The 27,036-nt window shown below is 40.0% G+C and overlaps 1 protein-coding gene across 1 annotated transcript in view; it reads left to right on the plus strand.

Annotated features, from left to right (window-relative positions):
- GRM8 (glutamate metabotropic receptor 8) overlaps positions 1-27,036 on the plus strand; it is a 727,865-nt gene that overhangs the window by 312,101 nt on the left and 388,728 nt on the right. The window contains exons 3-5 of the mRNA XM_024757778.1: positions 17,810-17,945; positions 18,414-18,568; positions 19,644-19,781. Coding sequence (XP_024613546.1) covers positions 17,810-17,945; positions 18,414-18,568; positions 19,644-19,781 — 429 coding nt within the window. The remainder of the gene's footprint in view (positions 1-17,809; positions 17,946-18,413; positions 18,569-19,643; positions 19,782-27,036) is intronic.

A 27,036-nucleotide genomic window follows, 5' to 3' on the forward strand; every position in this document is an offset into this window, starting at 1 on the left:
TTCTGTCCATTTTTAGTTGGGTTTTTTGGATATTGAATTGTATGAGCTGTTGATATATTTTGGATATTAACGCCTTATTGGCAAATATTTTCTCTCATCCTGTAGGTTGTGTACAATCATATTTATATTGCTGGTAACAGTATAACTTGTATAAATCTTTTGGAAAATAATTTGGTAGTATGTACCAAAAGGAATAAAGCATATAAAAATATGTTCACCTGCCATGAAATTATATCAAGGATAGTCTTCAAAAGAAGAAAAAATCTATGTTAAGGAAGTGTGTATTGCAGTGGTACTTAGACCTGTGAATGTTACTCAGCTCGAGAACAAGGAGCAGAGTAAGTAAAATTGCTTATATCAATTCCAAGGAAGATTGAATAGCTGCGAAAATGATGACTCCCTGGACAGTACAAGGAACTCATGTGTGCTAAGACCTAAAGCACATCTTGCTAGTAACCCAGTGTTCTTTCTGCTGCTTGTCTTGGAATAGCATGGAAGAATACTAACAGTACAATGCTCAGTGGAAAACCAAACACAAAAAAGTATATGCACATTAATAAAAACTGATAATTATGGGTTTATGTGGATAAAGCCTGAAATATGTTGAAAAAAAATGTTAACGCCAGGATAGTAAGCTTCTGGGGACTATTCTTTTCCATGCTCTTCTTTAGCTGTTGTTCTTTCTGTTTTTGTGCTATGATGCCACGGTGATATTTTAACAATTATAAAAAAATAACAAAACAGTTTTATTTTGGTTTCAGAATCATATTGTTTATGTCTTCAGCTTTCCCGCAAGATTGCTTGTTATTATCCTTCCCAATTTAGAAGAGTTAGATATTTAATAATAGAACACATGTGCAGCAATTCTAGTACCGCATTCTACTTTCTAAAAATTCATTCAGCACAAATTTCACAGAAGCCCACCTACACTTCTGAGCGATTTAATTTTTCACTGTTTTATGCCCATGTTGTGCTGTAGCACCCATGGAAAAATAAACTGAATGCTGACCATGCTGCTGAAAATAGAGGAAATGTATGCGCGGAGCTCTGAAAATGACAAACCAAGTGTTATTTTGGCTTAATAGTAATAAATGGAAAACAGGAAGAAACATTTGAGTTCTTGATGTTCTCTTATGTCACATCTCACCTGAAGCTATTCAGAAACATCTCCTTTTCATCCAGATGCTGTAGCCCCTTCCCTTTCCTTCTTCTCTTTCCTCTTAGCCACTTTTGGCCTTTTCTCATGTAAATTGTGATCTCGCCTACCTGAGTCCCACAGACACTCACTGGAGACTTACTTTCCTGGAGGACAGTGAGCTAGCATTTATTTGCCTCTGGATTTGGTCCTCATGAAAGGCACTGACCTCTTTCTCCCTCTGTTTCCTCATTAAGCTTCTCACGTAAAATGTCAGCCCTGAGGGCTTCCCTGGAGGCGCAGTGCTTGAGGGTCCGCCTGCCGGTTCGGGGGACGCGGGTTCGTGCCCCGGTCCGGGAGGATCCCGCGTGCCGCGGAGCGGCTGGGCCCGTGGGCCATGGCCGCTGGGCCTGCGCGTCCGGAGCCTGTGCTCCGCAATGGGAGAGGCCGCGGCGGTGAGATGCCCGCGTACCGCTAAAAAAGAAAAACAAAAACAAAAACAAAGTCAGCTCTGAGAGGCTCCCATGCCCATTAATTTCCTTTGCATAAAGCTATGTCCAATTAGAGACTGATAACCTGGTTCCTATTGACACCATCGACGCCTAAGAAGATTAGTGAATATTTTTTTCTAAAATAAAAAAAGATAAATCACATAGATGTCATTTCAATAGGACAAAAAACAAAGAGGGAAAGAAAGGTAATATCACCCTTGTGAGGGTTATAGATATGAGTTGGTGGAGGGTGAGAAAAACCTGTTACCAGAAAACAATGTCATCACCTGATTTCACATAAATCACCACATCTGGGACACCTGTGACACCCAGAGGGATTAGACAGTATAATCCCTGTTGCACAGCGGTGATCGCAGGAAAAGAACTTAACACTTTGCGAGTTACATTGTTAGGTTGCATGATTGTTCAGAATTTTATGCCAGTTGGTGTTACAAAATCCATGAGATTTAAAATGAATATTTATTATTTGGTATTAAAATGAAGGAATGACTTATGGATCCAATCCCTTTTCTTTCTTTCACCCCTTGGATCCCAAATTCTGTGAAAACCAGGGTGTGGTCTCTCATCCCCCATGCCTGGTGCAGTGCTGGCAGGAGACTTTGTCCCCATTGTTGCTGTTTGCTTCACCGTGGTCTCCTGTGAGTGTTGAGTAGGGGCCTCGTCTTTCACATAGTCTAAAGGGAGGCCGCCCATCCGTTGTTGGAAAAGAAATCACTGCGAATCTTTTCTGGAGAACTATGACATACAGATTAATTTCCAGTGCCTCAGTGTACAACATATATTAAAAGCGTAGATGTATTCAGATCACAGATTATTGAAATCTGTGATTTATCCCCCACTTAGGACTCATCAAGTTTCAATTCCAGATGGATTAGCTAAAATTTGGCCAAGGAGTTCCTTCATATCTCCTCATATCTTCCTGAAACCACCTTTGCCAAGGCTTCAAAGCCTGACTGGAAGGGTTTGGATGATGACAGCCTCTGGTATATTTCTCATTTCCGCCTCCTTCTCTTGTGAAGTATGATTGAGTACCTACCAAAGCTCCCATAAGTTCATGTGCCTGATAGAACACTAGGGTCACCTACACCAATGCCCTTAGCTGCACATACCCACCTCTGGGTGCCCGTGTGCTCCCCTCTACTCCACAGCCACTTTGCCCATAGAGTTTCATTCCCTTGTGGTCCTTGAAATACTCAAATAAGATTACCTGGGTGACAATTATATCCTTATGTGAGAGAACTCATTTTCTTTAACATAACAACAAACATTATTTTAAATCGCAAATAGTGTCCAGATAAAGTGTCAGTTGTGGTTTTGTTTAAATGATAGGTCTTTTATGCCATTGAAAACAGTTACTGATATATCTTTGGAGTTTGGGTAGGAAACACCTATGGACAGGTTAGCTTTAACTGAGATGAAATCTGGTGCTTTAAACTCTGGCACCGTGGGTTGTCATGTTGTTTGTATTAATTATTATTTTTGTCATTATGCATTGTTGTCCGGGTTTTGGTCCCAAGAAGATTAAACAAGTGTCTGCGATGCCACCAAAAAGCAAACAAACAAAACCCCCAATTAGATAAGGTAATACAGGTCTAGGTGTAAACATGCAGAAACATTTTTAAGAGAAACCCAGTTACAGGAGAGGCTTCTCTTAACAGATAGAAAGCCATCTTTCAGCTCTTTTTTCTCTTCCCACTTTATGACTATAAAAGGCAGTGCCCCAAGCACACACTTTAACTGAGTGATTTCCTATATAGTGCAACCAGGCTTAACAAAAACAGCAATCACACAGTCACACACCTCAGTCCTCCCACTTTTGAATCTAGAAATTGAATTCCTCTATAAACTCTTGCAGAACTATACATATTCTTTCAGTACATCCAAACACATCAAATAATCCATCAATTCTGGTTCTTTTTTTTTTTTTCTTGGAGATATTCTGGAGTCTTCCATCTTCCTGCTCTAACCTGGACTGGGTGATCTCTAGACGAGTTCCATCCTGTTAACTCTGACCTCACTTTTTCTTCACTTGGAGAAATCCCTTTACCTTCCCTGTGTTGGATTACCTGTTACCTGGATTCGGAGTCTTCTCCTTGTTTCCTTCCGGGTTTGGATGGTGTACATCCTTCAGAGGCTTCCTAAAAAGGGTGCATGGAAGGCAAATCGTGTTTTGAGATTTCTGCATCTCCAAAATAGACTTTATTTTACTCATACATTTGATTTATAGTTTGGTGGTTATGTTTGTCTGGAATAAAACTCATCTTTTCTCATCATTTTGAACGTGTTGCTCTGTTTTCTTCTGACCAGCAGTTCTGCCGTTCAGGATCCAGAAGCCATTCTGAGCCCTAACCCTTTTTCTATAATCTGTTTTCACTCTCAAGTGATTTTAAAATCTTGTGTGAATGTTCCTTCGTGTGGGTCTTTCCCTTCCTCATCCTTCTCTTTTCTTTTTGCTAGAAATTTGACAGGTGTTTTCAAGTCAAAAACTCGTGTTCTTCAGTTCTCAGAAATATTCTTTTATTTCTTTGGTAATGGCCTCTCTATTTCTTTTTGAGACTTCAGAGTTTGCATGTTGAACCTCCTGGATACATTCCCTAATTTCATGACGATTTTTCATTTGTTTTACTTTCTGAAATATTCCCTTGACTTTCTCTTATGTTTTATCTATTGAGATATTTCCATCTCACTTATCTTTTTTAATATCCAGGAGCTCTTTCTTGTTCTCTGAATGCTCCTGTGTTTATAGCCTCCTGTTCTTGTTGTGTGGACAGAATGTCTTCTCTCTGAGGTTATTAATATTCTTGAAGTCATCTTCTGCTTCTGTCTTGTTTCTGTGTCCGCTGAGTTCTTCTCCTCTGTTTGGTGTGACATTAAGAATGTGGTCCTGGTGCTGTTTGGAAGCTTGCGACTTGTGGGTCAGGTTCCCTGACTGTGGCTTTACTTTAAAATGAGCAAGTAGACATGATTATCTAATTGGGAGACATCCATCAATGAGTATCAGTATGGTGTCACCCTTTGGCCAGTTTCTCCCGAGAAGACTCTTCCAGTTTCCTGCCTGGAAGATGAAAGTTAGGCAGCTGGAGTCTGGGTGCTAAGCAGGGAAGGGGGACCAGGACCAGGGGTATCCCCATTCAGCATATAGGCTTTCACTTTACAGAAACCTGCTCAGTCCTTGCTGGGTCTGGTGTCCTTGAGTTCATCCTCTACAGTGACCCTCTGATCTTCTGTGCAGAGGGTCTGTAGTTGGAGGAAGACACACAGATTTTCACCCAATTCTGTTTTCACCCCCACCTGTGGAGTCTCTGGCGCCTCCCCTCCTAGAGCCTTCCTGGTATTGGGTGGAGTGGCTGCTTTGTTTCTCTTCGCATCATCTGCAGCCCCATGCCCTGAGGGCCTTCCTTTCAGTTTTTTTTTTTCTGCCTGGCAAGTCAGTTATGACTTGATCTTCATCTGCTTTTCAGCTTTCGAAACATTGGTGACATTTCTTTCCTGTTTTCTCCATTTGATACTCAACTCCATTTGATACTCAGTTGGATATTTGAAGGAAGTGGAGATAAATGAATGTGTTCTCGTTTCCATGCTTAACCAGACTCCAGGCCACACAGCAGTTCTTTTTGCTGCTCTGTCCTGTTAGTGAATCTTAGGGAACAGTGGGACAGGTAGACTTGGAAGGGTGCTGCATCAGGTGACCTGTCACCATATTCTGGTTTTTGAAGGGGGAGAGGGGGGAGTAAGAGAGGAGCAAAGAAAAAGAAGAAAAGGAAAGTGGAGTAGGATAAAGAAATGAGAGGGAAATTAAAAGATGAGAGGAGAAGGGAGGCTTATGGAATAGTGAAATGAAAGCTATTAATGGACAAATCTGCATGGATGTCTCCATCATGACTATGCTGAACCCCCTGTCTCATTTCCTTTTCAGTCAACTGAGAAGGAATGAGAGTGCTTCGACAAACTGGTCTCCAGACCCAAAGCACCTGACTGAGACCCTAATACCCTCATAAAAATTAGTTTTTAAGCCACCCAGGCTTTATAATTTTGAATTGAATAAGTTTTCTTATGTCTCTTCTAGTTCTTCTCCTGTAGGCTTTTAAACAAGTGATTTATTGTATTTTACATGATGTTCTTTCTATTTCCATATTAGAACTTACTTACATAATTCACAGTACTCATGGGAGGTAGTATATTCATAGAAACACAAAATACTGAAATTCAAAGGAATCTTTAGGTCGTCCCATCAAGCACCCTTCTTTTTACAAATGACGAAACTGATAGCCAGAGAGGGTCCTACAGAGGGGACATGGGCATGATCCAATGTAGGAATGAGAAAATTATATCATGGCTTGAGTGAACTTGTTAGAATGGTAGAGCCAGTACGTCTGTCATACTATTCATATTTCAGGAATTTTTTCCCACAAGCCAAACTGCTTTTTATTTTATAGAGATTCACTTGCTATAGTATATTGTTAAGATATAATGCATTTGTAAAGAGAATGAGTTTTATCTGGGAGTCACGGCATGAATGGAAATTGTAGAAATTATACCGTAGAAATTTATGAGGTAACAAATGGTTATCCTTTTGTCATTTGCAGTTCTGATCTGCAGTTTTCATTTTTGTGCTGTAATGATGTTAGGATTATTGAAAGCTTAATGTTCTTTTCTAAGAACCCCCTTAGATAAATGATATAATTTAATGCAAAATGTTATAACATACCTGCTCTGTTCCTATAACACCGCAGGTATAGACGTTTCTTGGTTTCAGTGAAAGAATGTTTGATAGTGAATCTCTAAATGATTCAGATTTTGCCTTGGCTTGTGCATTCACAGTTTGCAATAATAGGAATAAACTTTTAAAAAACTATTCTTGCAAGTTCTGATGTGTTTTAACATTGAAATAAACAAAGCCGTGTATAAACTGTTTGATTAGTTGTGATTAAAATGCATTGAACCCAACTAAAATCCTTGGTTCTTAGAACTGATGCTTTGTTCTAACCCTTTCAAATGGCCATTTTAATGGTTATTTAAATTTTTTTCTCTGTATTCCTTCCACTTCAAGATGTGTGGTCTGTTTCTTATTGTGGAAAAGTAAAATTAAATCCCCCTTGTACATAAACGCAAGGTATTTATTACATCGTATTTAAATTATTAATGACAATCACATTTTCACTGGAAATACTGGATATATCTGATGACTGGTAGTTTCCATTAGAAATAGACTTTGCTGGTTTCTGGCTAGCTAAATCAGTCATAAGCTTACTTCTGCAATGTTTTCTGACTTTGTTGATCCTGGTGTGTCTGAACGTACCATACAGCTACTTTTTACGCTTCTTTGACCATGTATTCCTACGGTCACTGGCAGGAGCTGGTGAATCTTATTCATAGTTAACTAGATTCTGTTTTCTTGGTCCCATACCCCTAGGCTACCCTGCATTGTAGCATTTCTCACATGAAATTGTAATACTGTTTACATATTGTGTTATTTATTGTGAGTGCCTCAAGACCAGGGACTGTGGCTTCTTTACTCATTTTTGTATCTCCAGATTTCAACAGAGCACTCAGCATATAGTAAGCACACAGTGAATGCTCTGCGAGTGTTGGTGGGCATGCCTGGGTTCACGTAGAGAAGAAGCCTGCAGGACACTCTTTTGAGAGGATGTTAATGAATGAGACTTGTCCAACCTGAACCAGAACAAAATCCATTTTCCTAAGTTATTCGGTCTTGATGGTATAAAACTTTGGAGTTCACATTTTGGTCATACCACTTTACCTGTTGATGCTGTTTAATTATATTGAGGAGTTTTAATGATCAAGGGGACAATTATGAGAGATAGTAGCAAAGTACAATGAATATACTTGGCTACTAGGATAAGGGTCACAAGGTCTGCACTTGACTCCTTCCTAGCTATGTGACCTCGGGGACAGTTTTCTCAAGTTTATGATGTTTACCCTACATATTCAGTAGCACTGAGATATTATGAGGGTGAAATGAGATATTAAAGCATGGTGAACTAGTATTCAATACACTATTATTATTATTTTGTATTTGTTCTAAATGGGTTTTTAGTTAAGGAAAAAGTAATAGAGTTAATTTCTTTTGTGTATGGGGAGTCTTGCATCTCGAGTTACTAACTGCCTTCTATTTTGAGTAAAATCTAGTCTAAAATTTATTTTAACAAGAGTCCTTAAACTCCTACCATGCAATAACAAAAGCTCAAGTGGCTCAATTTAAAAATGGTCAAAAACACTATATTGTAAATAAACTATACTTTAATAAAATTTAAAAATAAATAAATAAGAATGGTCAAAGGACTTAGGTATTTCTCCCAAGAAAACATACAAGTGGCCACTATGTATATGAAAAGTTACTCAATATCACTAATCATCAGGGAAATTCAAATCAAAACTACAATGAGATATCACTTTGCACACGTTAAGATGACAATTATCAAACAAACAAAATATAACAACTGTTGTCAAGGATGTGGAGAAAATGGAGCCCTTGTACACTGTTAGTGGGAATGTAAAGTGGTGCAACCACTATGGCAAATAGTAGAGCTTCCTCAAAAAAATTAAAAAGAGGACTACCATATAATCCAGCAATCTCATGACTGGGTACTTAACGAAAAGAATTGAAACAGGATCTGGAAGAGTTATCGGCATTCCTGTGTTCTTTGAAGCATTATTCACGATAGGCAAGATATAGAAGCAACCCAAATGTCTATTGACAGATGAATGGATAAAGAAAATGTGGAATACACATAAAATGGAATATTATTCAGCCTTAACAAAGAAGGAAGTCCTACTATTTGAGACAACATGGACAGACCTGGAGGATGTTATACTAAGTAAAATATGCCAGTCTCAGAAGAACAGATGCTGTGTGGTTCTACTTCTGTGAGGAGTCTGAAGTAGTCAAACCATAGAAGCAGAGAGAATGGTGGTTACCAGGGGCTGGGAGGAAGGGGAAATGGGAAGTTGTTATTCAATGGGGGTAAAGTTCCAGTTATGCAAGAGGAATAAGGTCTAGAGAGCTGCTGTACAAAGTAGTGCCTATAGTTAACAGCATGGTATTCACTTAAAATTCTGTTAAGAGGATAGATCTCATGTTAAGTGTTCTTACCACACACACACACACACACACAACGGGGACATGAGACACAAGGAAACTTGGAAATGATGGATATGTTTGTTACCTTGATTGTGATGATAGTATCATAGGTGTATGCATATGTCCAGACTCATCAAATTGTATGCATTAAACATATGTAGTTCTTTTTGATATATCAATTACACTTCAGTAAAACTGTTAAAAAAATTTTTAAAAAAGAGTTCTTTAACTAAGTGTACAATGGCTTGCTATCAAAAACATGTCATTTTACTCTCCTCTCTTTTTAGTTCTGTTTGAATCCAAAGAGTTAAATATATAATTATATTTTTAACTTTTATATGCCTCAAACACATAGATCAAATCTTGCCATGGAAAATTATTGTGAACTGCCTATAGAAATACTACAAGTACTTGCATTTGCTTGAAAGACGGAGTTTTTAAATGCTTTTGGTGCTTTATTTTTGTTCTCTGAAGTCCACTTCTTAGCTTAGTCACTGTTGTACGTTGGTTGTGGTGCAAATATAACTCTGAAGAGTTATATAGCTAAAACAATACTGATCTTTCAGCTATTAGTTCCTTCTTCTTTAAATCAAGAATGTCAGCCCCCTTTGAGTATCTGTTAAAATGCTGCACTGAAAGCCAATATATAGCAGAATTCAGGTAATGCTGGTAAGTAGACGAAGATATTACTTGTGTAGAAGAATGTTCGTAGTTTGCAGGCTCTGATAGCTGCTGCTGAGATACTATTGAGAGTGTCCTATTTGCAGAAGGTATTTGGAAATGACTTTATGTTACATACATATATAACGTAGATGCAGAGATGCTTAGCCTTACCTGAATGATGGTATTTTTAATACATGGATATGCTTAGTATCTCTTTATTAGATCATTCTACTACATCATGAAGTAAGAATTTCTTGTTTATTCACTTATTTATCACACATCCAATGAATGCCCACTGGTATCAGGCTTCACAAGACCCTAGGGATTTACTGAGATGTGAGCTCTGTGAAGTCAGAGACCTTCTCTACATTATTCACTCTTGTATACTCTGTGTCTAAAAAGTATCTGACCTGTAACAGTGCTCAATAAATATTTGTTGAATGATTGAAGAAGGGCAGATGCCATGATTGTCTACTCTTCCCCTCACTAATTTAATTGGCATGATTCTGTAATGAATTCCTCATCTGTAACTGAATTACTAATTTCTCATCCGTAACTGTAATGAGCTTAATCCTAAGTCCAGTACTGTGTTTTTCCTAATCCAGAAGGGTAAGAAATTTAACCAGTGCTCCCTTTGATTCTAGTCGTCATTGGCATGATGGTTTTTCCAAGCAATGGGCTAGAAAATATGTAATTTCTCTTTTCTTAGAGAGCTTATTCATATTGAGCATTTGAGCATTTACAGGGAGTTAGTTTTATCTTTCAAAACCTTCCTGTCATACTTTTGGCCCCAGTATCTGGGAATCCTCTTTGAACTAGCAAACAAAACAAGACAAAACAAAAAAACAGACAAAACAAAATAAAAATCCCCAAACACTCCAAAAATAGTACTCAGAAAATAATTCATGTAAATACAAATGCACACAACACAGTAGTAAAATTTATTTAAACCTCATTAAGTTCTCCTTCTCCAAATGTTCCTAACTCCACATTTGCTGTTTTGACCCTAAAGAGAATGGATTTTTTGCCCAGCTCCAAAGATACTTCTGGTGTGGATGGTCTGCCCTCTAGTCTCTCCTCTGTCTACTCTTGTTCTTTTCCCTCTTCTATTTCTTCCCCCAAGTCATGTCATTTCCCTTCTCACCCTCTCCCCAACCCCCTTCTTCTTCTTCTTCTTCTTCTTCTTCCTCATCCTTTCTTTTCCTGAATTTTTCCCATCTACTGTACCCATGTCTCCTTAGACATTTCCAGTTTTCAAGAGGGGGAAGAGGCAACACATTAGACGTCTAGTTCTTGTGGTGATGGGCACAAGTTTCCCTTCTAACGTAGAACCTTTTGTACTTAGCATCCCCGTTGACTGGACCTGCTAGTAAGAGTTGTTATTCTGTGTACATTTGGGGAATGAAATTTGAGGAGTCTAGAATTAATGTTATAGGTAAGTATTGCTTGGTGAAAGTGAGTGACTGTTTCTGTTTGGGGTTTGTCAATTTTTATTTTAAACAATTTACAATGAACGTGTTTTCTGAGGAAACAAATTAATCTGTTGAGTGATTAATCTTTTCACAATAACCCATTTGGAAGATACTAGCATCCTCTTAATCTTTAGATTGAGGGACAGAGGCACAGAGAAGTCACACAACTTACCCAGCATCACAGCTAGTCAGAGAAGGGCCAGGATTTGGAGCTGGGAAGTGTAGCCCCAGAGACAACGTTCATAACCATACCGCTCTGTGCCTCTGAGTGGATCTGTGATGAAATGAGGGCATGTTAGAAAGCCTAGCATGTAGGAAACTGACCCTGTGAACCTGTTCCAGCCCAGTCTGCCTTCCAAGCACGAGCATCTCTGAGTCACATGGAGACTGGCAGGAAAGGGGCTCTCTGAGCCAGTCCTCTCCCTACTGGATTGTCCCTATTGCCACTCTTAGGGGACAAAGAGGGGAGTAGCAAGGCACTCATGCCCCTTCTGTACCAGGACTTTCATTCCCTCATTTCATTGCTTTTCAGTCTCTTTAAGGGTGACTTGGCATTTGATAGAGGAAAAAGCATAACAGGTTTGGTGGTGGTGGTGGGGGGGGATGAGCACAGATTTAAGTGCAGTTTTGCTCTTTTAATGCATGTTGTTCAAGATAACACTTTTACTTCGCTGCGAAGTGTGAGATAAATCTCTTTCACAAAGAGCACTTGAAGCTGACAAAGAGACAAACTTTCATCACACTGTATACTTGGCTGCTAAGTCCCAGTTGTACACCACATAAGGAGGTGAAAGTACTGTTACAAAAGGCGTGATTACACTTGTTCAAACCTTAGAACAAATTTTACTGAACTATCACTAAAGGACCAATTACATTAGGGCCAAATTGTCATTTTACTTATGTCTCCAGAAAGGTGGAAAGAAATGACGTCAAGAGTAATTAGGTTGTTTCCATGTCCTGGCTATTGTAAATAGAGCTGCAATGAACATCGTGGTACATGACTCTTTTTGAATTATGGTTTTCTCAGGGTCTGTGCCCAGTAGTGGGATTGCTGGGCCGTCTGGTAGTTCTATTTTTAGTCTCTTAAGGAACCTCCATACTGTTCTCCATAGTGGCTGTATCAATTTACATTCCCACCAACACTGTGAGAGGGTTCCCTTTTCTCCACACCCTCTCCAGCATTTGTTGTAAAGCAATTATGCTGCAATAAAGATGTTAAAAAAAAAAAAAAAGAAAAGAGTAGGGCATAGAGTTGTGATATTTTGACGTGTAATAAGAAATAGTATTTGGTCTTTATCCAGTTTTTGGCACAGAGCTCCTAAAATCCTTGGAATTTCCTAAGTGATGAGAGTGAAAAAGGTGTCTTTTGTTATGTTAATGGATGACTTTGGGAAAGCCTGTAGGTAACCTAAGGTTGGGGCTGGTTGTCAGGAAGACCAACCACAGGATTAGAGGGTTAGAACTTTCAGTCTCACCCCCCAACCTGCAGGGAGGGGAGAGGGGCTGGAAATTGAGTTCAACCACCAATGGCCATTTCAATCATGCCTATGTAATGAAGCCTCCATCAAAACTGGAAAGGATGGGGTTTGGAGAGCTTCAGCGTTGGTGAACACTTGGAGATTCAGAGAGAGCATGGAAGCTCTGTGCCCTTTCCCCATGCCTTGCCCTGTACATCTCTTATTTGGCTGTTCCTGAGTTATATTCTTTTATAATAAACCAGTGATCTAGTAAGTACAATGTTTCTCTGAGTTCTGTTAGCCTCTCTAGCAAATTAATTGAACCCAAGGAGGAGATTTTGGGAACCTCTGATCTGTAACCAGTTGGTCAGAAGCACAGGTAACAAGCAGAGCTTGTGACTGACATCTGAAGTGGGGCGGGGGCTGGGTGGACAGTCTTGTAGGACTTGAACCCTTAACCTGTGGAATCTGACAATATCCAGGTAGATAGTATCAGAAATGAGTTGAATCGTAGGGCACCCAGTTTTTGTCAGAGGATTGCCTGGTGATGGTGGGGAAATTCCTCACTCCCTAAGAATTGGAATTGGGATCCCGGCACTTTGAAGAGTTAACATGTTTCTATTGTCTTTACGAGAGAAACAAAAAAACTGGTTATTTGGTTTTGCTCATTGCTATTATTTGCAAGTGCATCCATAAGAAATAATTTAATAATAGTTGACTATATCACATTCTTATTAGGGTCAATTATAAACAATCTCTTATGGTTAACCAACAATTCTGACCAATCACTTTTTTACCAATAACCTTAACCATTGATAAAATGGTAACTTTGTTTATGTATCAAAACCATTCTGTCATGCAGATCTAACAAGCTATATAACCAGAGACTCGATTTGATTTACTTAGAACTTGACAGAAATTGTGAACCAACTTGAGACACTGGTCAATTGGGCAAGTGATGGAAAAGATGATGGAAAAAGGCTAGTCTTGGAGTAAGATCTGACTTTGAACCTGGGTTCCAATCTCTTGCCAGCTGTTGACACCCCTTGTTTCTCAGTTTCCTCATCAGAAGTGTGGTGATAACGCCAATCTTAGAGCGCTTTCGCTACGACTAGGGAGGTAAGAGTGAATGAGACTGGGAAGGAGTGATCACGTGTGTTGTAGAGTGAATGTAAAATGTTCCGTTCAACAAATGATCTTTTAATTATCGCTAAATAATCAAAAGAAAAACATTGGCACAAATGAGGAAGTCAGACAGAAGATTCTAGAAAACAACCAATTATAAATTCCTCCGTACAATATTCCTAAGTGCTAAGCTTTCAGAATTATTTCTTGCAGAACTGGGGACAGCTGTAGAATAAGAAAGTTAGTGTTCCTTGAATTGCACACAATCAGTACTCTTCCAGAGTGAGGTATGAAGAAATAGATGCAGTAGACATGTGCTTTGATGGAGAGCAGCTCCTCTTCCTTCTCCCACCCCAGGAGTCTAAATCAAGTCAGAGAGCCTCTTTAAAAATTGAAACAACATGTAATGAGTATTGTAGGAAAGCACGTCTTTGATAAAGCCTGAATGTTTGACTCAATTTCATTGGTACTTTACCTCAACTCTAACAGTATATAACGACCTCTTCTTATGAAGTCATTGGACTATTTGGTGGGGGGTGGGGGGGACTTGTCATTTATTATTGCAGTTGGTTTGATCTTCTGCTATTATTTTTTAGCAGTCCATCATTTTACATTCTTATCTGGCTTTTCTTATGTGTACATCTTGTCATTCAATTATAGGACTTTGGTGGACAGAATGGGAGACAGCATGTCCGTAGCTCCGGAAATGTAGTAGACGATATGTGCTTTTATGAGGGCTTATGAATGTAGCTTCTTGACTGATGTGAAGATAGAAATTGTGAATGAGTTTCAAGGCTAAGCAAAAAATCCGAATCTTCTAACTCCAATTACTTGAGAGTAACACACTCCACAATTTAATAAAATATCCATAAGGCACCAAACAGCACAATGCCGTGTGGTGCAGGATCTTCATAAGGATTTGCTCAGCTGAAAAAAATTAATTGTGCAGTCCCTCTTTCCAGGAAAATACCGATTGACCAGGCTGACAAATAAAAGGTGAGGTAAAGGAATAAAAACATATGAATAGACTATGTAAAATTCCAACCCAACTCAGCTTTTTACAAACAAAAATGTTCACTAGATCTGCAGTAAATGAATACATCAATGGATTCAGACTAAACCATTTGTCTGGATTGCATTGCCTGTTTGCCTCATCTGAAATAGTCATAATAAAATTTTTCTGGCCTTCATTTCTTCTGGCTGTGGAGTCAGGATTAATCTCAGAATGATATTTTGGATATGACATGTCTTTAATAGGATCCTTGAGTAATCAGAGGAATTTTCTTAAAAGAGCAGTCATATTTTGAAACAGCTATTGTTCCCCAGAGAGTGTTACAGTTTGGGTCTTGCATTTCTGTGGTTACCTAATGCTTCCACTCACCACAGTTTTTTGTTTGTTTGTTTGATTTTTAAACACATTATGCATAGTCTTCAACTTAAGACTTTGTCCCCAAAGTTTTCTCCTCAAAATGTGTAATCACTTTTGTCCAGTCTCTTTCACTAGCTAGCTCCCTTCCCCAAGCTGGTGGGTTTTCTGAGAGCTCTGTCACTCACCTCTTCCTGTGCTTGATTTCAATATTCTCTTTGAGTGATCTCTTCGTTCCCAACACTTCCAACTTCTTACTGTATCTGCATCAGGCAACATTGTGATTACAACTCCCTTCTCTCTCCTTAGCTCCAGACTCACTTTTTCTCAGTTTGATGTTCCATGGGTACTTTGAAAACAACTCATCCTAAATCAAAATCATTCTTTCCTCCTCTCCAAACCTGTTCACCCTCCTGTGTTTCCTACTTGTTTAATAGTGTCATCACACAAACTGATCACCAAGGCCAAAACCTTAGAGTCATGCTTAATGGTTTCTCACTACCTCACTACTTAGATCCAATCAGTACAACCTAAATATATACAATTTTTATTTGTCATTCATGTCTCAATAAAGGTGGGGAAAATATTACAAAGCCCTACTGATTCTAACTCAAGTTCTTACAGGTCCACCTGCCCCTCCTCAGTACCAGCAGCATTACCCTAGTCATCATTTCCCATTGCCTGTTCTGATAACCTCCTAACTGGGCTCATGGCCTCCTATTCTTTTCACTCCAGGTTGCCCTCTTACATAATTCAATGGTCCTCATTCATTTTTCTCCCATGAAATGCGGCGGTCATAGACAAGACGTGTTCCTATGGGCTACTAAATGTCAGGCACTTTAATTACACATAATCTTCTGCATGCTCTGCATGCCATGCGTGATTTGGCCCCCAAATTACATCTCATTTTTGTCTCACACTTCTCTCCCCTTCACTCATGAACTCCACTGGCTCTTTCCTGCACTTTCCCATGTGATGCTCTCGCATTCTCTCTTCTTTCTGACCTTAACCAAGTGATACCAACTTTAGGGACACTTTTCCCAAACGTTCCTCAATCTAAATTAAATGTCCTTGCTCTTCCCCATAGGACTTGCCATAACTTATATACTTATTTTGCGGGTTTGTTTTGCATTAAGCCTGTTTTGCCCATAACATCTCTATACTCTGTGAAGGCAAGGGCCGTGTCTATTTTATTCACCATTGTAAATCCATATGCCCCACATGGTATCTGACAGTTAGAGGGCACGCCATAAATATTTACTGAAGGAATGAATCAATCATCACAACTATTCATGGCATATCTAACTACAGGCTCTGCCTGTGGATTATGGGCAGTTCCCACCCCTGAAGAGCATAGTGTAGGGTTAGTGAGGGTATTTCTATTGCAGGGATAACTTTGGCAGTGCTCTAACTTATACAAAAAATAACCTTCAGTACTCTAGCACTGTTAATCATACAGTATGTTAATTTAACATACTGTTAATTAACAGTATGTTAAATCTGATCACAACAGGCTGGACACCCATTGTCTGGCTACCACGTGGTTCTTCTTTGTTTGCCTACTTGAGATTTCTTCCTAAAGCATACAGCTCATCGTGTAATTCTCCTGCTCATGAACTTTCAGTGGGTTCCCATCCTTTTCAAGATAAAATCCAAATTATTTGGCGTGTATAACAAAGTCATTGTCAAGCTGGACCTGTCCATTCTTTCCAACCTCAGCCCCAGCCAGTCTCAACCATAGGTCACGATCAAGCAAGGTTCTTTCATACCTTGGCTTCTACCAGAAATGTCCCATTTTTGTCCCTATGTTTATGTATATTTGCCATTTAAAATCCAGCTCTCTCAAGCACTTGAGTTACTCCTTCCTCTGTGCTCCCAAAGTGTGGTATACTCTCTCCATTCTAAAATTTATTACATGTTCCATGATAGTTTATTGGAATGCCCCTCTCCCAGACTAGCTGGTAACTGCTGGATTAGACTACGCATTCCCAGTGTCCAGCCCAATGCATAGCATATAACGGCATCCAGTAATGTTTGGGTGACTGAATGCGTTGTCAACTGTTTAGAAGAAAACATGCCTTTGCCTACTGAAGCAGTGCTATAAATAAATGATGATTTTCTTGTCAAGCGACTCAAAAAGCCTGCTTAAACCATAATGCAGTTGAAACAGCTTGCTAATATTGCTTTTTCTCCTAGTGTTAGAATATGCTATAACTGTACCACCGCAACGAAGGAAACCTCCTTCTCCTCCTAGCCCAGCCCATCGGCAGGGGGCAGAGGTCTTTTCTAAACTTTTCTTTTTGGCTTCTCGTTGCTTTAAAAGGAGAGGCCAACAGAAGAGTTCTTTTCTTTTTCCGTGTGAGTGGGATGGGATTTCTGCCGTTTTGATTTTCATGGTGGAGGTATATGTCAACTGAGGGTTTGTGTCTTTGAAACTTGGCTAGTGTCTCAGTCTTGAAGACCGCTTGTCTCGTAACATACTGTGGTGCTGCGTAAGAATCTTGCTGCAATACTGTGAGCTCAAAAAAGGAAATGAACCTTAAAGGAAGTCTACTAATAAATAAAATTAGCGAAAGGACCTTCCTTCCTCACAGGTGGTCTCACCTATAAGACATACTCATACCTTTTATTAATCCAGACTCTTATCCTTGGACTTAGGTTAAATGAATTAAAAGAGCCTTCTTTCCACTCTTTCTCTCTTGTCCCACATTTTGTACACTTTGGTTTTTTTAAAGACATCCACAAAAATAATGTTTAAACTTGGAAAAAAACTCTGATGTATGATTAAGTTATTGATGTCATTTATTTGATACCTATAATGCAAAAAATGCTTTTGATAGGTGAGAATGACAGATGTTTTGAGAAACAATATCCTTTACTGAGTCACGTGTTTTTATAAAGTAGCTAACCTCATTAAGTGTGTTAAGTAAATGTCTTTTCCTAATCACTTTCTCTGTTTCTTTTTTTTTTTAAATAGGTGGTGTTTGCATTGCTCAATCACAGAAAATCCCACGTGAACCAAGACCTGGAGAATTTGAAAAAATAATCAAGCGTCTGCTAGAAATACCTAATGCTCGGGCAGTGATTATGTTTGCTAATGAAGATGACATCAGGTGCTGATTGCTTTTCTTCCTCACGTAGGATCAGATTTGCAGCCCGCATCCTTTTTCTGACATATTTCATGTTCAATGTAAAATCTTGTGAGATTTCATAGGAATTGCAACATTCTCATGCAATTACAGACTGCCTTCTGCTACATAGAGACAACAGCCTTCTAGTTTCTCAGTCCAATCTGTTTATCAAGTAAAGACTGGGGACTGAAAGAAATGAGACAAGTAACGATGATAAACAGAATGATGGGAATGAGGTTAAGGATAAGGCTAATTATCAGCTGCTGGAGTTAAAGTCTCCAATATATTCCCTTTAGGAGATGCTAAGACTCAGGCAGTTAGAATGATTGACTGGTTGTTTAATGGTGACCTACTGAGTGTTTATGACTTGATATAGCTGGTCTTGTAACATTCACAAGTGTAGAGTTTCTTGGTAAATGTGGTATGTTTTATTTCTTTTTATTCCAATAGGAGGATATTGGAAGCAGCGAAAAAATTAAACCAAAGTGGGCATTTTCTCTGGATTGGCTCAGATAGTTGGGGATCCAAAATAGCACCTGTTTATCAGCAGGAGGAGATTGCAGAAGGAGCTGTGACAATTTTGCCCAAAAGAGCATCAATTGATGGTAAGGATGCACTGTAGAGAATTTCCTTCATTCCAACTGAATCTAAACTCAAAAGCAAAATCAGGGTATCGGCGTACGATGAGATGAATCCATTATTAATGACTCGATAGAATTTTTAGGGCTGATGGCAGAATGGTCAAGACAGTAACTATTTAACTTAACATATTGTATATATATATATATTTTTATTAGAAAAGAGCACCCACTAGGTATTTTTTTAGGGGGCACTGCTGTTGGCCTTGGATATCTCCGTGATGTTAGTAGTTGCCCTCTAAGTTTGCATATTTCCATGGGTGTATACAATGGTTATAGCATTGTTGGAAGGAGAGTGCTTGCTTTATAGCAAGTGAAGACATGATGCTGGCCTGGCTCTATGGGTAAATAAATGCAACAGCAAAGATGTGGAGCATCTCTGAAAGGCAGTCTGTCTCCCAAATATCTTTTCCAATGATCTCGACAGTGATTGAAATTCCTACCTTTGCCGTTATCCTTGGGAATAAGGCACTATTTCCAGGTGGTCTCCCTTCAGTGAGTTGGTTACCTGAGCAGAATGACACTAGCCCATTACCCATGACTCCAGAAGATTACATTAGTAGTGATTAGTTTATTGAATTAGCTGAAAATGGAACATGCAGGACAGATAAACCTTGAGGCAAGTAGAAGCACGGAAGCCTGGAACACTGACTCGTGCTAGGGGAGAGAGAGGAGAATGAGAAAAGTCTGAGTTGGTTTTGAATATTCAGCATGAGGTCACTGCTTGCTGCCGCTGGGAGACACAGAGGAGAGACAGAGGTGGTGCGGATGCCACCTAACAGGCTTACCTGCTGTGTACATCCCTAGAGTCAGGTGCCTGAATGGTGAATGGTGGGCGTGGAGATATTGTCCACTGATCCCCATTGACTCTTGCCACAAGGGAAGCCTTAATGCGGGGTTATTGGCTGCCCTCCCCCATCTGTTATACATATTTTTTCATGCAATGCTCACAACATAATATAATATCTATTCAAAAGCTCTGATGGTATTTGGTTTTGATTTTGGACAAATATTAAAATCATACCTTTCTTCTTTAAAATAGGGTTCGATCGATACTTTAGAAGCCGAACTCTTGCCAATAATCGAAGAAATGTATGGTTTGCGGAATTCTGGGAGGAGAATTTTGGATGCAAGTTAGGATCACATGGAAAAAGGAACAGTCACGTAAAGAAATGCACAGGTAGCCACTTAAATGTTTTCCTTGGTGTATTCGTTTTATCATTATCTGAGAAATGAAGTTTTTCTATGTGGATAATGATGACGGTATCTTCTACTTCCTCACGTCTCTTGTAGTTTCTCAGCGGGGCTGAGCTTACATTGATCGTTCAACAGACTTAGGTGTGCTCATTGGTTCTTACAGTCAACAGACAAGTATGTACTGAACATGTGGCATGTGTCCAACACTGGGATATTTTAATTCTATTTAAAAAAACATTTATTGAGTGCCTACTTTAGGCAAAGTACTTTATTAGGTTGGTGGGATACTTACAAATAAGCAAGACATGATTTTGCTCGCCAGGAGCTCAAAATGTAGTGAGGATGACAGTTCATAACAAATTGCTCTAAGATAGTGTTTTTCAACTATTTCAGTCCATGTCCCCCATATCCTGCACAGCTCTATCAGCTATGATTTTTTTTTGATGCTCTACTTTCTACATCTTGTGCTGAAAAATAATAGTGATATTAAATGTGCATTTTTTGAGTGTTAGAATGAAACTTTTTATTTGCAGAAACATGATTATGTACGTAGAAACATCTATGGAGTTTTAAAAGTGACTTAGAACTAAGTAGTACATTTAGTGAGATCAATTCAAGATACAAGGTCAATATAAACATCCTTTTAATCCATTTATACATATATATATTAGAAACTAACACATAGAAAATGAAATATGTACAGCATGATTAAAAAGAACATAAAAAGTTAGGGGTAATTTTAACAAAGATGCATAAGTCTTCTACACTAAAATCTTCTACACTGAATGAGCATCTTATAACCAGACACCCCTCCCTTGCTTACCCCCTGGCCCGGACATTTTGATATGACCTCCTTGCCCGTGATTCACTTCCTTTGGAAATAGCTGTTCAAATAAGAGATGTAATCTGATAAGTGCTAGAGCAGCCATATAAATGGAGCAAGGATGGGGATGTGAAAATAGGGGCCCCCCTGTGGAGGATGTGACTTCCAGGAGCTGGGGTAAGTGAAGTGAGACAAAGTTCCTGCTCACAGGGCTTACATCTGAGTGTGAAAAGACAGACACTAAATACGTAAACATATAAAGGAACAGAGACTTCCAGGTGCCTCGGAGAAATACAACAGAGTAAATGTGAGAAGAGTGACCAGGTGGTCTCGGGAGGGATGGTGGCAGTTACTGTAGATCGTTTGGTCAGGATGCTTTGCCAAGGAGGTGCCATTTGAGACCAGACCTGAATGGCCGGTGTCGTCAGCCATGTGAAGATATGAGGGCAGCCCATTCTAGGATCCAGGGCAAGCCTCTTTGGTTCAAGGTACAGATACAAAACGGTCAGGGAGGCCGGAGTGAGTGAGAGTGAAGATAGGGAGTGAGAGGGGAAGTGAGGAAAGAAGGGAATAAAGAGACAGGCCAGCTCATGCAGGGCCTTGGACTTCTTCCTAGAAGCTCCAGAGCTGAGGAGTTGGGGCTTTATCCTACCTGTAGGGTAGAATTACATGAGGTTTTTCATTTAAGGCACTGCTCAGATACCTGTTTCAAAAAGATTCCTCTGGCAGAAGGGTAGGGAGGGTTGGAGATCAGGGGAGAGAAAAGAGAAAGGTCAGTCAGGGCCCATCCAGTAGCCCCTGTAATGGGCAGTCACAGCTTAAATGAGACGTGCTAGTTAGGGGTGGAACACAGAGGGCAGAGATCGTAGTAGGTAGTATTTACAGTACACAGTGAGTGATTAATGCAGGGGAGATGGTGGTAAGTGATGGAGGTTCTGAATGTTAAATCTTTGACAACTCTCTCTACGTCTAGGAGAATTACTTAACAGAAAGGACAGCATGGATGGTAGATGTGGAGGGACGACCTTGAATTTGGTTCTAAGCTCGCCTCATGGAACTCCCCAGCAGGTGGCAGCGTAAGGTCTGGCACCCCACATTGTGTGCTGCACTAAAAATACAGAGTAGGGAGTGGCAGGTGGAGACCTGGAAGTTAAAGACGAGGACAGAGAGGCAGTTGCCGAAGGAAATTGTGCAGATATGATGGATGACAGCTTGAGCCTCTAGGGGATGAGCCAGAAGAGGAAATGAGCATCGCCGTTGGGGAAGGAGATGAACTGGGAGTCAGGAGAGAAGATGGGGTGCGCGCAGGTGGAGACTCAGATTGAGAGGGCTGGAGATAGAGTGCGCATAGAAGAAGTAGAGGAAAGAATGCTTTTCAAAGAAGTTTGATAGAGAAAGAAAGTAGATATGGTGGGAGAGCTTGAGAAAGAAGCAGGGTTGCAGAAGTTTCTTTAAGAGAGGGCACATTTAAGTTTTTTTTTTTTTTTTTTTTTTTTTGGGAGCGGCATGTGGGAGCTTCCCGGACTGGAGCACGAACCCGTGTCCCCTGCATCGGCAGGTGGACTCTCAACCACTGCACCACCAGGGAAACCCTAAGCGTGTTTTCAGATAAACGTAGCAGTCAGAAGAACTATCAAGAGAAAGCGAAGTTAAATGTGGAGTAGGATCTTGACATAAACTTTAGGGAGAGGCTTAAGAGGGAGGTGTTAACCTTTCAATCATGTGATTTAATTGGGAAAAAGAGATACACATACACGTACATAAGCAGAGAGCAAAACAATCCTACGATTAAGTGTTAAATTTGGACATAGATATTGAGGAAGTTCAGAAAATGTATGACTGTAAGTTCAAGTAAAATTCAAAGCTTCATGGAGGAGGCGAGTGTTTGATAACAAGAAAGATTTGAGATAGCATCCGAAATGAGGGCAAGGATGGGTCAGCAGAGTGGCATGGAGGTGTGTGAAGAACAGTGCAGAGGTTCAGCTTATTGGAGAGAAGCTTGCGTGTCAATGAATAATGGGATATAAAGAGCAGCCAGTTTATAGAAAGGTTTGAAAGGAGAAGTTATACACAGAGTACCTGATGTGTTTCTCATTCAGGTATATTTTACAAGGTGCTTAGTTTTTGTGTGTGTTTTTTTTAATGTTTTGTTTTTAATTTATTTAATTAATTAATTTATTTATTTTGGCTGCATTAGGTCTTCGTTGCTGCGTGCGGGCTTTCTCTAGTTGTGGCGAGCGGAAGCTACTCTTCGTTGCGGTGTGCAGGCTTCTCATTGCGGTGGCTTCTCTTGTTGCAGAGCATGGGCTCTAGGAGTGCGGGCTTCAGTAGCTGTGGCACACAGGCTCGGTAGTTGTGGCTTGGGGGCTCTAGAGCGCAGGCTCAGTAGTTGTGGCACACGGGCTTAGTTGCTCCGCGGCATGTGGGATCTTCCCGCACCAGGGCTTGAACACATGTCCCCTGCATTGGCAGGCAGATTCTTAACCACTGCGCTACCAGGGAAGCCCCAAGGTGCTTAGTTTTGAATTCTGAATGTTATTGTTTGATCATCCACATGTTTAGATCATATTAATGAAAATTTACCAGTTACTGAAATGAATGAATTCCATTCTTTATATATATTTGTATATATGATATATATGTACATATATACTATATATATGATAAAATTAGCAATTAATCACATAACTCTTTAACATGCTGTTTTCAGAATCGTCAGTTTCTCTAAACTCATATTTTCCAAAAAATTTTGATGTCTACAGATGTTCTTTTAGCATTTGTTGATGGTGTATAAGGAATACTTATTTCAGGCATACTGAACTGGGTTGCTGTATAATCCAGACTTGGTGGCATGTCTGCTTCATATTCCTTTGATTTATTTGGGTGTTGCTAAAATTGTAACAATCTGCCCAATTAGAACTATTTCTAGTGCAATGAAAATGGTGTTTACTCCAAGTGCTAGGGCAAATGCACCCTTATGGAATGGGGTCAGTAAACAGATTTTCATGCAAATTCCATTGTGAGTGATACTAAAATAACTTGTCCCTGGGTAGAAAATCAATAAAGAATGCAATATTCTAACTTATTTTTTTGGGGAACAGTAACACATGAATGTTTCCAGATGGTGAGAGAAGGTATTTGTACCCCAAATTGCCATCAGCACCCAGTTTTTGTCTCTATTTCTGGGAAGCAAAGAAGATGGTCAGCACGCTAGTGGTCAAAGAGGAAATGTACGTAATGTACGTAAGAGGAAAAGCCTACAGGATATTCATGAGTAGAGGTGTCCAGGGTTTGAACATTATTTATATTTCCAATTTGCCCAATTCCACCTAATTCAGAAATGAATGTGTACAGTTGTGTGTGTTTCAGAATCTAGCCTTACAAGGTTTACATCTTAGCCATTCACAATGAGTCCAAAAGTTAGAGAACTCTGAAAGTGGGATATCCACACGTCCTTTCTGCGGCATTTAGAGCATCCTTTGTGGGTTATGTTTTGAGTCAAATTTTACATTAGGCGATGGTAATCTGTAAACATAATTGCATCCGTTGGGGGCAATACTGGCAATGTGTTTACATGGATAAGAGAGTGCTTCCAGCAGGCTAGAACTTCTGTCTTATCAATTTTCGGGAGATAGAATGTCTTCAAGCAGTGAGGAGCATCCTCTTCCTAAAATTAACTTGGTACCGTTTTTCTGAGATGATCTCCCCCCCTAGAATCTCAGGAAAGCTTTCAAAAAGATGTGATATTACTGTTAACTTTGATATGCTGGCCGAATTCCAAAGTGAAGTAATTCCTGCCATCCACTTAGCTATTTATGTAGTTATTATTGCTTCTGAGAGCTGCTGAGTTCTGAAAGCTACTACTACTTAATCCTACTTAAAATTCCCTTTGTCTTTCTCAAAAAGGAAGAAAGATTCTTTTATACTTGTTATCATTGTTGATGGGTGTTATTTCATAGACATTTATCTGACCTCTTCTCTTTTCCTCCCTCCCTGTCTTCTCCCAGACTTAATGCCTTTCTCCTCCTCTCGACCCAAACACCCACACCCTCCCTTGAGGAATGTGGGTCTAACTCTGCTCTCCTTGTTTTGGCGCATTTTTTTTTTTTTTTTTTTTTGTACACCGCTGTGGAGCACAGGCTCTGGACACGCAGGCTCAGCGGCCATGGCTCAGGGGCCCAGCCGCTCCACGGCATGTGGGATCTTCCCGGACCGCGGCACGAACCCGCGTCCCCTGCATCGGCAGGCGGACTCTCAACCACTGCGCCACCAGGGAAACCGATGGCGCATTTTTTTCACCCACCTATTCTCCCACTCACACCTCTGCCTGAACTCCTCTTCCGCTGCTCCCCTTCAACATCTCGTTTTTTCTTTTCCCCGCTTTTCCTCTGATCAGTCCCTTACCTGACATTGTTTTGTCCAGCAAGACCCTCACTGACAGTAGAGAGTTTTTCTTTGGAGGTCTCAATTGAATTTTGTAATGGCCGTCATTCTGATTTCCTGTCTTTCCTAGTGAGGCCTGATAGTGAATATTGCAGGGAAACTTGAGCACGTGCAGAGCAACTGCTAATCAAAGGCAGTCTCTCTCTTGGGTTGCACTGTGTCTTGGCCTTCATTTCTCCGTCATGAATTGTAAATAGCTCTGCCCTTACCAAAACAACATTCTCTGAACAACCCTCAAAATCCGGTCGGTATAGCATCTTAAAACATTTTGCCTCATTCAACAATTTGTTCATTCGTTCATTCATTCTTCATTCACTTATTTATTCATTTTGGATAGCCAGCCTCGTGCCAAAGATTGCTAGAGACACAGACAAAGAGCAGATCACCTTTGCCTTCAAGTTGCTCACACATACATATACACCATCTTAATGAATTTGAAGTGCTTTCCTTGTCTCGTGGGTTTGAATTCTCAGCCAGGAGGTTGGGGCACTGTTGCTTAGCTTGTGTACGGCTGACACTCAGACGCTAAATGGTGGTGAGCGTATGCTACTTGAAATGGCCTATTGATTCTTATTTATGACGATAGAAATAGTGGTAATGGAAAAAAGCAGTGCACAGATATGTTTCTTCCCACAAACAAGAAATTCTGTCAGTGAACCAAATAGCAGGCTCAATAATTAGCTTCTAAAAGGCCTGTCAGTTTACTTTTGGTGCCAGAGTAACTATGTCACTTTTCAGGTGTGACTCTCCCTCAACCTTTCCCTGTTTTGGGTGCCTATGAAAGGTAGAAGCTCTCACCCATTTACTCAGATTCATGGAGTCCGTAGGAGTGAATTGGGGGAGGGATCGCACAATTGGAAATGGTGATTCAGAATGAAAGGAAACTAAGATAACTTTGCCAGCATGAAAATGTGTTCTGTCATACCCATTTGCTCCTTGCACAGAGAAAAAGTCTGTGGGGGACAATATCTTTACATTTGCACCACAAAGTGGCCATTTAGCTCATATGCTCCTGTTCTTAACTTATTTAGGCCACTTCTGAGATTTCATACTGAATTTCAATACATGAATTTGAGATGACAAATGGGCATTGATTTCAGACGTACTGGATTTCAGAATTTTAGAGCTGGGACATAAAATCAGGATCATTCTTTCATTTCGTAGATGAAGAAACTGGAACCCAGAGAAGTTTAGTGTATGGCTGAAAAATCACACAGTGTTAGAGCTGCAGCTTGAATCCTTGTCTGTTTTATTTGAACTTATACTTGAATTTTATATCCTTGATTTATTTTATTATTTTTACTTATTTTAGAGTTCTTAACCACATAGTTGAAAAGTGTTTTTTTTTCTCTATGATATTTTATGTATGACAGCAATGCATTATGAAATTTAAAACCACCAGCTATTCAGTGAAACAAAAATTGCACATTGGTTGTTATCTAATCCTATAGAAAAGAGTCTAATATTTTAATATACTTCATGTTGATTTTCAGTGTGTATGTAGTATTTGTGAGTGGGTCTTGAACAGAATAAGGCTCTTCCTCCAGTTCCCTGGCCCCCCGCCATTTCTAAGGGTAGACCTAGGACTATATTACAAAGAAATGGAGAAACTATCAACCATAAGCTTCTATAACTCTTAAGTCCAGTGGCATTGAATTGTAGCATTCACTTTGCTGAATTAGTTAGTTTGCTCATTTATTCATTCCCTTACAGGAACCTCCCCCCCACCATGTATTTTAAAGCAGTGCAGGGGGCTTCCCTGGTGGCGCAGTGGTTGAGAGTCCGCCTGCCGATGCAGGGGACACGGGTTCGTGCCCCGGTCCGGGAAGATCCCACATGCCGCGGAGCGGCTGGGCCCGTGAGCCATGGCCGCTGAGCCTGCGCATCCGGAGCCTGTTGCTCCGCAGTGGGAGAGGCCACAACAGTGAGAGGCCCGCATACCGCAAAAAAAAAAAAAAAAAAAAAAAAGGGG

Source organism: Neophocaena asiaeorientalis, unplaced genomic scaffold, assembly GCF_003031525.2.
Source record: "Neophocaena asiaeorientalis asiaeorientalis breed wild unplaced genomic scaffold, Neophocaena_asiaeorientalis_V1.1 scaffold116, whole genome shotgun sequence".
Taxonomy (NCBI): domain Eukaryota; kingdom Metazoa; phylum Chordata; class Mammalia; order Artiodactyla; family Phocoenidae; genus Neophocaena; species Neophocaena asiaeorientalis.